The sequence below is a fragment of the Calliphora vicina genome, chromosome 3 (assembly GCF_958450345.1).
Source record: "Calliphora vicina chromosome 3, idCalVici1.1, whole genome shotgun sequence".
NCBI classification, from domain to species: Eukaryota; Metazoa; Arthropoda; class Insecta; order Diptera; family Calliphoridae; genus Calliphora; species Calliphora vicina.
In genome coordinates, this window is record NC_088782.1 from 118,966,895 (window position 1) to 118,980,381 (window position 13,487).

The 13,487-nt window shown below is 28.6% G+C and overlaps 1 protein-coding gene across 2 annotated transcripts in view; it reads left to right on the forward strand.

The window, feature by feature from the left end:
• Adcy2 (adenylate cyclase type 2 Ac76E) overlaps positions 1 to 13,487 on the forward strand; it is a 132,466-nt gene that overhangs the window by 97,490 nt on the left and 21,489 nt on the right. For both annotated transcript variants that reach the window (XM_065505109.1, XM_065505110.1), the window contains exons 7-10: positions 885 to 1,079; positions 1,338 to 1,565; positions 5,863 to 5,990; positions 11,566 to 11,724. In XM_065505109.1, coding sequence (XP_065361181.1) covers positions 885 to 1,079; positions 1,338 to 1,565; positions 5,863 to 5,990; positions 11,566 to 11,724 — 710 coding nt within the window. The remainder of the gene's footprint in view (positions 1 to 884; positions 1,080 to 1,337; positions 1,566 to 5,862; positions 5,991 to 11,565; positions 11,725 to 13,487) is intronic.

The window sequence follows — 13,487 nt, forward strand, 5'->3', positions numbered from 1 at the left end:
TAGGCCTAAAAGTTTCAAAATCCTGGATATATTTAAAACACCTTAGGGCTTATCTGTAGCAAACAATAAGGCCATATTTCAATATTTGTATTGTACAGCTATTATATTAGTATTTCTTTTTTTTTAGAAAAAAACCAAAAACACATGTTTGTCATTGCATAAAATTTAAATAAACTATTTTTTTTATTAAACCAATTGACAGGGTCATTTATTATTGCTGGTTGGATGCATTTAAATTTTGTAAAGGATTATTTTATTTTATTTAATAATAAACAATGAAAACGGTTTTAATTAAAAGCGAAATATTTTAATCAATTAAAGATAAAGCAAGGTTTGGTTTAGATTATTGAACAAATAAGCGGAGTTTAAACCTACATGGAATGTGAGGTATAAATAAGTTCAGGTTTAATTTGGGATTAAGTAAACTAATTGCTAATAGAGATTGATATTCAAAGTTAATTAGTTAGTTAAACTAGAGTTTAACTTTATAGTTAAGCAAACTTAAAGACAAATTTATCTCTTTCTCTCTATTAAGATTTTTCTTAGTCTTATTTGTAAGGTTAAACTGTTTTTAGCATTGAATTTCAAGGCTTACATTTGCTACATATTATTTTTGATACGAATTTCTTCAACATTTGTTTTAAAGCTAAATGTAAACATGATTGACAGTTGACATTTCATGCAACTGTCATTTGGATTTACTTTTATAATTGAAGCAAATTTGTGTAAGAAAATACAGGAGACGAAAAAGAATTTGTTTAATAAATGTAGTAAAAACAGTAATGTGCTGTCATATTTTAAATTTAAAAAAATAATTACTCAACTTTGTCTAGCAGTTTCCATTTTGTAATAATTTTAAATATTTTTGTTTGGTAATTTTACAGCTATTTGGCGAAATCGTCATGTTGGCTAGTGCATCCGTATCCGGATTATATTATCGCATAATGTCAGATGCTGCCCACACTCGTACGGTTGATGGTACGCGCACCGGCATCGAGCAACGTGTAAAATTGGAATGTGAACGTGAACAACAGGAACAATTATTACTAAGTGTAATACCAGCTTACATTGCAGCTGAGGTCAGTATAACTAACTAATATATTACATGAACAATAACATTGTCGTGTGCCACTTGCCACCACCAGCAGCAACAATAACAAATCCCATTCATTCTTGTTTATTATTTCAATTTATCCATGTTTTTGTGTATCGAGCAGCAATTGCGTTATTGTTGCTGCTAAATGTTCCCATTTTTTAATCTGTTCCTTTTCACTATTGCGTGGTTTTGTTTTCTCTTTTCCTCGCCTCCTCCACCACCTTCATCGTGTTGATTTTAGGTGAAACGCAGCATAATGTTGAAAATGGCGGATGCTTGCCAACGGGCTGGTGGCCAAACAAATTCATCGGCCACCCGTTTCCATGAATTGCATGTCCAAAGGCATAACAATGTTTCTATTTTGTATGCAGATATTGTAAATTTTACACCATTGTCCGAACAACTGACCGCCAGTGATTTGGTAAAGACTTTGAATGATCTTTTCGGGCGTTTCGATCAAATTGCACAGGTGAGTAATATAAATCAATCAAATGAAGAAAATCTTTGGAAGATAGTTTTCTCTATGAAAATAGTCTTTGGAAGACAATTTTCTATAAGAAAACAGTCTTCTGTGGAAGACAATTTTCTATAAGAAAACAGTCTTCTGTGGAAGACAATTTTCTATAAGAAAACAGTCTTCTGTGGAAGACAATTTTCTATAAGAAAACAGTCTTCTGTGGAAGACAATTTTCTATAAGAAAACAGTCTTCTGTGGAAGACAATTTTCTATAAGAAAACAGTCTTCTGTGGAAGACAATTTTCTATAAGAAAACAGTCTTCTGTGGAAGACAATTTTCTATAAGAAAACAGTCTTCTGTGGAAGACAATTTTCTATAAGAAAACAGTCTTCTGTGGAAGACAATTTTCTATAAGAAAACAGTCTTCTGTGGAAGACAATTTTCTATATGAAAACAGTCTTCCTTTTCTATAAGAAAACAGTCTTCTTGGGAAGACAATTTTCTATAAGAAAACAGTCTTCTTGGGAAGACAATTTTCTATAAGAAAACAGTCTTCTTGGGAAGACAATTTTCTATAAGAAAACAGTCTTCTTGGGAAGACAATTTTCTATAAGAAAACAGTCTTCTTGGGAAGACAATTTTCTATAAGAAAACAGTCTTCTTGGGAAGACAATTTTCTATAAGAAAACAGTCTTCTTGGGAAGACAATTTTCTATAAGAAAACAGTCTTCTTGGGAAGACAATTTTCTATAAGAAAACAGTCTTCTTGGGAAGACAATTTTCTATAAGAAAACAGTCTTCTTGGGAAGACAATTTTCTATAAGAAAACAGTCTTCCAAAGAAGACAATTTTCTATAAGAAAACAGTCTTCTGTGGAAGACAATTTTCTATAAGAAAACAGTCTTCTGTGGAAGACAATTTTCTATAAGAAAACAGTCTTCTGTGGAAGACAATTTTCTATAAGAAAACAGTCTTCTGTGGAAGACAATTTTCTATAAGAAAACAGTCTTCTGTGGAAGACAATTTTCTATAAGAAAACAGTCTTCTGTGGAAGACAATTTTCTATAAGAAAACAGTCTTCTGTGGAAGACAATTTTCTATAAGAAAACAGTCTTCTGTGGAAGACAATTTTCTATAAGAAAACAGTCTTCTGTGGAAGACAATTTTCTATAAGAAAACAGTCTTCTGTGGAAGACAATTTTCTATAAGAAAACAGTCTTCTGTGGAAGACAATTTTCTATAAGAAAACAGTCTTCTGTGGAAGACAATTTTCTATAAGAAAACAGTCTTCTGTGGAAGACAATTTTCTATAAGAAAACAGTCTTCTGTGGAAGACAATTTTCTATAAGAAAACAGTCTTCTGTGGAAGACAATTTTCTATAAGAAAACAGTCTTCTGTGGAAGACAATTTTCTATAAGAAAACAGTCTTCTGTGGAAGACAATTTTCTATAAGAAAACAGTCTTCTGTGGAAGACAATTTTCTATAAGAAAACAGTCTTCTGTGGAAGACAATTTTCTATAAATTTTCTATAAGAAAACAGTCTTCTGTGGAAGACAATTTTCTATAAGAAAACAGTCTTCTGTGGAAGACAATTTTCTATAAGAAAACAGTCTTCTGTGGAAGACAATTTTCTATAAGAAAACAGTCTTCTGTGGAAGACAATTTTCTATAAGAAAACAGTCTTCTGTGGAAGACAATTTTCTATAAGAAAACAGTCTTCTGTGGAAGACAATTTTCTATAAGAAAACAGTCTTCTGTGGAAGACAATTTTCTATAAGAAAACAGTCTTCTGTGGAAGACAATTTTCTATAAGAAAACAGTCTTCTGTGGAAGACAATTTTCTATAAGAAAACAGTCTTCTGTGGAAGACAATTTTCTATAAGAAAACAGTATTCTGTGGAAGACAATTTTCTATAAGAAAACAGTCTTCTGTGGAAGACAATTTTCTATAAGAAAACAGTCTTCTGTGGAAGACAATTTTCTATAAGAAAACAGTCTTCTGTGGAAGACAATTTTCTATAAGAAAACAGTCTTCTGTGGAAGACAATTTTCTATAAGAAAACAGTCTTCTGTGGAAGACAATTTTCTATAAGAAAACAGTCTTCTGTGGAAGACAATTTTCTATAAGAAAACAGTCTTCTGTGGAAGACAATTTTCTATATGAAAACAGTCTTCCAAAGAAGACAATTTTCTATAAGAAAACAGTCTTCCAAAGAAGACAATTTTCTATAAGAAAACAGTCTTCCAAAGAAGACAATTTTCTATAAGAAAACAGTCTTCCAAAGAAGACAATTTTCTATAAGAAAACAGTCTTCTTGGGAAGACAATTTTCTATAAGAAAACAGTCTTCTTGGGAAGACAATTTTCTATAAGAAAACAGTCTTCTTGGGAAGACAATTTTCTATAAGAAAACAGTCTTCTTGGGAAGACAATTTTCTATAAGAAAACAGTCTTCTTGGGAAGACAATTTTCTATAAGAAAACAGTCTTCTTGGGAAGACAATTTTCTATAAGAAAACAGTCTTCTTGGGAAGACAATTTTCTATAAGAAAACAGTCTTCTTGGGAAGACAATTTTCTATAAGAAAACAGTCTTCCAAAGAAGACAATTTTCTATAAGAAAACAGTCTTCTGTGGAAGACAATTTTCTATAAGAAAACAGTCTTCTGTGGAAGACAATTTTCTATAAGAAAACAGTCTTCTGTGGAAGACAATTTTCTATAAGAAAACAGTCTTCTGTGGAAGACAATTTTCTATAAGAAAACAGTCTTCTGTGGAAGACAATTTTCTATAAGAAAACAGTCTTCTGTGGAAGACAATTTTCTATAAGAAAACAGTCTTCTGTGGAAGACAATTTTCTATAAGAAAACAGTCTTCTGTGGAAGACAATTTTCTATAAGAAAACAGTCTTCTGTGGAAGACAATTTTCTATAAGAAAACAGTCTTCTGTGGAAGACAATTTTCTATAAGAAAACAGTCTTCTGTGGAAGACAATTTTCTATAAGAAAACAGTCTTCTGTGGAAGACAATTTTCTATAAGAAAACAGTCTTCTGTGGAAGACAATTTTCTATAAGAAAACAGTCTTCTGTGGAAGACAATTTTCTATAAGAAAACAGTCTTCTGTGGAAGACAATTTTCTATAAGAAAACAGTCTTCTGTGGAAGACAATTTTCTATAAGAAAACAGTCTTCTGTGGAAGACAATTTTCTATAAGAAAACAGTCTTCTGTGGAAGACAATTTTCTATAAGAAAACAGTCTTCTGTGGAAGACAATTTTCTATAAGAAAACAGTCTTCTGTGGAAGACAATTTTCTATAAGAAAACAGTCTTCTGTGGAAGACAATTTTCTATAAGAAAACAGTCTTCTGTGGAAGACAATTTTCTATAAGAAAACAGTCTTCTGTGGAAGACAATTTTCTATAAGAAAACAGTCTTCTGTGGAAGACAATTTTCTATAAGAAAACAGTCTTCTGTGGAAGACAATTTTCTATAAGAAAACAGTCTTCTGTGGAAGACAATTTTCTATAAGAAAACAGTCTTCTGTGGAAGACAATTTTCTATAAGAAAACAGTCTTCTGTGGAAGACAATTTTCTATAAGAAAACAGTCTTCTGTGGAAGACAATTTTCTATAAGAAAACAGTCTTCTGTGGAAGACAATTTTCTATAAGAAAACAGTCTTCTGTGGAAGACAATTTTCTATAAGAAAACAGTCTTCTGTGGAAGACAATTTTCTATAAGAAAACAGTCTTCTGTGGAAGACAATTTTCTATAAGAAAACAGTCTTCTGTGGAAGACAATTTTCTATAAGAAAACAGTCTTCTGTGGAAGACAATTTTCTATAAGAAAACAGTCTTCTGTGGAAGACAATTTTCTATAAGAAAACAGTCTTCTGTGGAAGACAATTTTCTATAAGAAAACAGTCTTCTGTGGAAGACAATTTTCTATAAGAAAACAGTCTTCCAATGAAGACAATTTTCTATAAGAAAACAGTCTTCCAAAGAAGACAATTTTCTATAAGAAAACAGTCTTCCAAAGAAGACAATTTTCTATAAGAAAACACACTTCCAAAGAAGACAATTTTCTATAAGAAAACACACTTCCAAAGAAGAACTAGTTCTGTTCTAGTTCTGTTCTAGTTCTGTTCTAGTTCTGTTCTAGTTCTGTTCTAGTTCTGTTCTAGTTCTGTTCTAGTTCTGTTCTAGTTCTGTTCTAGTACTGTTCTAGTACTGTTTTAGTTGTTGTTCTGTTTAAGTTCATTCGATTTAATTGTATTTTTCCTTTTGTTTTTGTTAATTTTCTTTCAAAGGAAAACCATTGTTTGCGCATTAAAATCCTGGGAGATTGTTATTACTGTGTATCTGGACTGCCAATCTCCAGGCCGCAACACGCCTCAAATTGTGTCAATATGGGGTTACAAATGATTGATGCCATCAAGTAAGTGAAATTTATATTCAAGTCCTTAATACACTAAATACAGCTGTTTTAGATGGTTGATGTTTTAGATGTATGTTTGCACAGGTGGACATGTTTGTGCATGTTTTATTGTGTTTACATTATTTAAAATAATGTAAACACAATGTATTTTGCCAGGCTTTACACAAACATCAACATTTATTTAGACAAGATTTTGTTACGACTGACAATGATTGAAATTAAAGACGTTTTGATTAAAACCATTACAATGACAACATGAAAGTGTCAACAGGACACTTGTTAAATGTTGTTGTTTGTGTTTGTTTGTTTACAGGTGTTAGGTTAGTGTTACAAAGACTTTGCACGCAAAACTAAATAAATCTAGAGATGACGAGAGCACAAAGGATTAACTTGATTCTATTAGTTTGTGAAGTAAACAACACAGTGAATTGTCTTAATAAAAGGACTCTCTAATAACATAAGATGTTGTAACAACTAATTAAAATGTCAATTATAGAAGAAACTTTTACTTAGAGATTTCACTGTATTCTGTTACTTTTCACCACATCCTTAATTATTAAAGTAAGCATATGTACATGTATTTTGTGTAAAACGTGTCTGCTATAAAAAGCACAATATTAAAAGGTTAAGGATACACGCGTTTAAGGAAATTGTGTAACTAAAGGGGATTTGCTAAGTATGTATATCAATAGCAGTGTTTTGTTTTAACTTTCTTGTTTTTATTTTTTTAATATAAAATACTGTTTTGGGGTTTTATTGTGTTTAGAATGCCACAGCTTGCTTTGTGGCTAAAAAGCTAAAAGTATATTGGTTTAGAATTTTGTTTGTTGCAGATTATGGTTTAAAGGATATGCACAGGAGTTTTAAAAAAAGCTAAAGTTTTAAAGGAGATTTAAAACAGAGAACAAAGATGTTAATAAAATGCGTAAAAGTAAATAAAATTTACAAAAAGAAATATTTCCTTAAAAAGTAGTAAACAATTTAGTAAAGGTACTTTTTTGTTAGTGACAGTTTAAGTACATTTAAAATAATTACTTTTTAAGCAGGAAAAATGGTTTAAATAATATTAATTTTGAAAAATAACACCTTAAATTTTTTTTTAAAAAAAATTCTTTGAAAGTACTAATTGAGAAAAAAGTACTTTTTTGGTACTAATTGAAAAGGTACCTCTAGAAAGGAAAAAAATCTAGTTTATTTGATTGATTTGTTTCATTTGTTCTTTAAAAATCCATAAAAACCGATTTTGGTACCAAAAAAAATTAAGTACTTTTTTGAAAAAGTACCAAATTTTTGTACCTTTAATAAAATCAAGTAAGATTAATATTTAACAATAATCTTCCTTAATATAAATTTTTATTTGTTTCCTTTAGTTTACGTTTTCGTTTAAATTTTGTGAGTAAAGTAAGATTAGCTTAAGATTCATTGCAAATTTAACTATAGATTTATGTTAAGGGATTTTGCCTAGTTTTACATAATACATTTTACAATATATTTTCCTTGATATGTCCTTTTTACCATATCAATTCTACCTATAATTGACTTAAAACAATACCCTTGAAATTTATATATGTACAACTTCATTGACAATTTTACGATTTAACATTTGGTACGGTCAGGCAACCAGAAAAAAAAGGATAGCCATTACAAAGATACCAAATAATCCTTTACAAATACACAGACAAACTTTTATTTATTTTTAGAGACAGCAAGATAGCAATATTCGACTGTGACGAATCTTGTATACCCTTCTCCAATGTAGAATTTTTGGTGAAAAATGTTTTGATGAAAAAATTTTAGTGAAAAAAAATATGGGAGAAAATTAAAAAAAAAAACAAAAATTTGGTGAAAATTAGGTGAATATAAACCGCGACTACGTTTTTTGTTGAAAAATAATAATTTTGGTGAAAAATAAATTTTGGTGATAAATCGAGGTGTTAGCCATTTTTGGTGAAATAAATTTGTGATGAAAAAAATGATGTGAAAATATATTTAGTCGCAATTTTTGTTGACAAAATAATAAATTTGGTGAAAAAAAAATTTTGTGGTGGAAAACAATTTTTGGTGAAATAAATTTTGTGGCAAAAAAAAAATGTTCGTGAAAATTCGAGGTAGTCGCCGGTTTTGGAGAAAATTTTCTAGGTGAAAAAAATTTTGGTGAAATATTTTTTGGTGAAAACAATTTTTGGTGATAAAATAAATTCGTACTGAAAAAAATTTTGGGTGAAAAAAGTCGAGGTTTTTGTTGAAAAATAATATTTTTGGTGAAAAAAAATTTTGTGGTGGAAAAAAATTTTTGGTGAAATAAATTTTGTGGCAAAAAAAAATGTTCGTGAAAATTCGAGGTAGTCGCCGGTTTTGGAGAAAATTTTCTAGGTGAAAAAAATGTTGGTGAAATATTTTTTGGTGAAAACAATTTTTGGTGATAAAATCAATTTATAGTGAAAGAAAATTTTAGGTGCAAAAAGTCGAGGTTTTTGTTGAAAAATAATATTTTTGGTTAACAAAAATTTTGAGGTGAAAAAATTTGGTGAAATAAATTTTGGTGAAAACAACTTTTGGTAATAAAATCGATGTAGTCGACTTTTTGGGGAAAAATAAATTTTGTGGGGAAAATCAATTTTGTTGAAAAGATTTTGATGAAAAAAACTTTTGGTGAAAGAAACTTTAGTGAAAAAATGTTGGTGAAATAGTTTTTGGTGAAAACAACTTTTGGTGATAAAATCAATTTGTAGTGAAAGAAAATTTTAGGTGAAAACTAATTTTTGGTGAAAAAAGTCGCGGTTTTTGTTGAAAAATAATATTTTTGGTGGAAAAAAATTTTGAGGTGAAAAAATTTGGTGAAATAAATTTTGGTGAAAACAACTTTTGGTAATAAAATCGATGTAGTCGCCTTTTTGAGGACAAAATTTATTTTGTGGGGAAAATCAATTTTGTTGAAAAGATTTTGATGAAAAAAATTTTTGGTGAAAAAATGTTGGTGAAATATTTTTTTGGCGAAAAATAATATATTTGGTGAAAAAAAATTTTGGTAATAAAATCGATGTTGTAAAATAATATTTTTGGTGAAAAAAAAATTTGAGGTGAAATAAATTTTGGTGAAAACAACTTTTGGTAATAAAATCGATGTAGTCGCCTTTTGGTGAAAAATAAATTTTGAAGTGAAAAAAAATTTTGTTGAAAAGATTTTGATGAAAAAAAACTTTTGATGAAAGAAACTTTAGTGAAAAAATGTTGGTGAAATATTTTTTGGTGAAAACAACTTTTGGTGATAAAATCAATTTATAGTGAAAGAAAATTTTAGGTGCAAAAAGTCGCGGTTTTTGTTGAAAAATAATATTTTTGGTGGAAAAAAATTTTGAGGTGAAAAAAAATTTGGTGAAAACAACTTTTGGTAATAAAATCGATGTAGTCGCCTTTTTGATGAAAAATTTATTTTGTGGGGAAAATCAATTTTGTTGAAAAATTTTTTGGTGAAATAAACTTTAGTGAAAAAATGTTGGTGAAATATTTTTTTGTGAAAACAACTTTTGGTGATAAAATCAATTTGTAGTGAAAAAATATATATTAGGTGAAACAAAATTTTAAGGTGAAAAAAAAAATTTGGTGAAATAAATTTTGTTGAAAAGATTTTGATGAACAAATTTTTGGTGAAAGAAACTTTAGTGAAAAAATTTTGGTGAAATATTTTTTGGTGAAAACAACTTTTGGTGATAAAATCAATTTGTTGTGAACAAAAATTTTTGGTGAAAAAAAGTAGAGGTTTTTGTTGAAAAATAATATTTTTGGTGAAAAAAAATTTTGAGGTGAAATAAATTTTGGTGAAATATCTTTTGGTAATAAAATCGATGTAGCCGCCTTTTTGCTGAAAAATAAATTTTGTGGGGAAAATCAATTTTGTTGAAAAGATCGCGGTTTTTGATGAAACAATTTTTGGTGAAATATTTTTTTGGTGAAAAAAAATTTGGTGCAATAAATTTTGGTGAAAACAACTTTTGGTGATAAAATTAATGTAGTCGCCTTTTTTGGTGAAAATCAAAATTTTGAGGTGAAAAAAAAAATTTGGTGAAAAGATCGCGGTTCGATGAAAAATAAAATTTTTTGGTGAAAACAAATTTTTGGTGATAAAATCGAGGTAGTCACGGTTTTTGTAGAAAAATAATAATTTTGTTTAAAACAACTTTTGTTGAATAATAAATTTTGTGGTGAAAAGATCGTGGTATTTGATGAAAAAGAAAACTAATGGTGAAAACAAATTTTTGGTGAAAAAATCGAGGTAGTCGTGGTTTTTGTTAAAAAATAATAATTTTGATAAAAACACAAATTTTGTGGTGAAAAAAATATTTTTGATAAAACAAATTTTGACGAAATTTTTTTTTTCGATTTTTTTGAAAAATAATAATTTTGGTGAAAAACTAATTTTTGGTGAAAACCACTTTTCGTGAAAAAATTTTTGGTGAAAACAAGATTTGGTGATAAAATTGAAATCGATAACCAATTCATCAACAAAATTTATTTTCACCAAAAAAAAAAAAAATTTACCTAAATTTTTTTCATCAAAAACCGCGATATTTTCAACAAAATTTATTTTTCACCAAAAAAGGCGATTTTTGTTGAAAACCACTTTTGGTGATAAAATCGAGCTAGTCGCCTTTTTTGGTGAAAATAAATTTTGGTTAAAAAATCGCAGTTTTTAAAAAAAAAAATTGATGAAGAATAATATTTTGGTAAAAAAAAAGATGGTGAAAATAAATTTTAGTGGAAAAATTAGTCGCGGTTTTCTGCTTTTATCTGAGACATTTGTGTTCCGATTTTCTCGATTTTAAATAGCAATCTATGTTGGACTATAACGGATGTATCACTCATGTATGAAAGTTCTTAGGGGGCTTCGGAAAGTTGATTTCAACAGACAGACGGACATGGCGATATCGACAATCCAGAACTATGGAATATTTATGAGGTCTTAAATGAAAAATTTAGCAATTACAAATGGAATGACAAACTTATAAACTTGCCACTCTTAATGAAGGGTATACTAAAATTTGTGAAATGTCAAATCCAATTTTGTGAATTACAAAAATCACCAGATTTAATCAGTGTTGAAAAAAAGCACAATCTCTTAATGCTCTGATATGAACATATTTTTTTCGTTTAAATGAATTAAAGGAAAACAAGATAACAAGGATTTTAAATTTCAAATTAAATTCAATTGGATTTTATATTCAGCTGTCAAATTAAGCTCTCATTTAATAGACTGTTGGCTGCTGCTTTAATTTTGTAAAATCAAATTATTTCAACACTTGACTATTAGTTCACTTTGTCTCTGCAATTTTAACTTAATTCGCTTTCATTCATTACAACATTTGACCTGTCATTAACCTTTATTTCACAAAAAGTGTCTACACGATTTAGACTCCATTAAAAACATACTTGACAATCACCATTTGTTTATAAAAAGAAAGAAAAAATTAAAAACGAATTGAGTGCAACAAATTTCATTTAAATTTGCATAAAATGTAGATTTCCTCCTTGAATTGTATTTAATCCTCCTGCCTCTTCATCTTTTCCCTTTCCGCAGACATGTACGTGAGGCGACCGGCATAAATGTCGATATGCGTATTGGCATCCACACTGGCAATGTATTGTGCGGTGTTTTGGGTTTGCGTAAGTGGCAATTTGATGTCTGGAGTGATGATGTGACTTTGGCGAATCATATGGAGAGCGGTGGTGTGGCCGGGTAAGTGTTTACTTTACATTTTATTGGATATTATTTCAGCTCATAATCTTTTGGTAGAGTTTTCTGTTTGCTGTTGGGATAAGATTTCAGCGTTAAGTGATAAGGAAATTGGGTTTTTACTTTTTTTGGAAAACACCGGAAATCATTTTGTAAAGCAACGTAATTTTACTTTTGATATAAATATAAAGGAAGAAAGTATTTGACATTAAGGGGAAAATATATTGGACTTCAATTGTGGTTATTGAAATATAATAATTGTAGTAGAGGAATTTATTTATGGCAACAAGGTCAATCATACAAAGTAAGAAGCTTTCAAACTGAATTTTAATAGAAAAATTAATGAAAAAAAAGTATTAATGGAGGTAAGACACTTTGGTACTTTTTTGAGAAAGTACTTTGGTACTTTTTTTGAAAAAGTACTTTGGTACTTTTTTGAAAAAGTACTTTGGTACTTTTTTGAAAAAGTACTTTGGTACTTTTTTGAAAAAATACGTTGGTACTTTTTTTCAAAAAGTACTTTGGTTCATTTTTGAAAAAATGCTTTGGTACTTTTTGGGAAAAGTACTTTGGTACATTTTTGGAAAAAGTACTTTGGTTATTTTTTGAAAAAGTACTTTTGTTCTTTTTTGAAAAAGTACTTTGGTTTATTTTGGAAAAAGTACTTTGGTACTTTTTTGTAAATGTACTTTGGTACTTTTTTGAAAAAGTACTTTGACTTTTTTGAAAAAGTACTTTGGTACTTTTTTGAAAAAGTACTTTGGTACTTTTTTGAAAAAGTACTTTGGTACTTTTTTGAAAAGAACTTTGGTTCTTTTTTGAAAAAGTACTTTGGTAATTTTTTTGAATAAGTACTTTGGTACTTTTTTGAAAAAATACATTGGTACTTTTTTGAAAAAATACGTTGGTACTTTTTTTGAATAAGTACTTTGGTACTTTTTTGAAAAAGTACTTTGGTACTTTTCTTGAAAAAGTACTTTGGTACTTTTCTTGAAAAAGTACTTTGGTACTTTTCTTGAAAAAGTACTTTGGTACTTTCCTTGAAAAAATACGTTGGTACTTTTTTTGAATAAGTACTTTGGTACTTTTTTGAAATGTACTTTGGTACTGTTTTGAAAAAATACTTTGGTACTTTTTGGAAAAAGTACTTTGGTACTTTTTTTGAAAAAGTTTTGTTCTTTTTTGAAAAAGTAAGTGGTGTACTTTGGTATTTTTTGGAAAAATACTTTGGTACTTTTTTTGAAAAAGTACATTGGTACTTTTTGGAAAAAGTACTTTGGTCCTTTTTGTAAAAAGTACTTTGGTACGTTTTTGGAAAAAGTACTTTGGTTATTTTTTGAAAAAGTACTTTGGTACTTTTTTGAAAAAATACTTTGGTACTTTTTTTGAAAAAGCACTTTTGTTCTTTTTTGAAAAACCAATTTGGTACTTTTTAAAAAAGTAATTTGGTACTTTTTGGCAAAAATACTTTGGTACTTTTTTTGGAATGTACTTCGGTAGTTTTTCAAAAGTACTTTGGTACTTTTTTGAAAAAACTTTGGTATTTTTTTTTGTTGAAAAACTACTTTGGTACTTATTTAACCTTTTCATTCCAAACTTAACTAAAATTAGTACTATTTTCAAAACGTACCTTTTTAAATAAGTACTACTATTTCCAAAAATAGTTTTTTTTTTATTAATAAACTGTTTTTAGTACCTTTTAAAGAAAGTACTTTTCTTACATGACTTTCGTACTTTTTGGAAAAATAGAGCATATTTTAAAATTT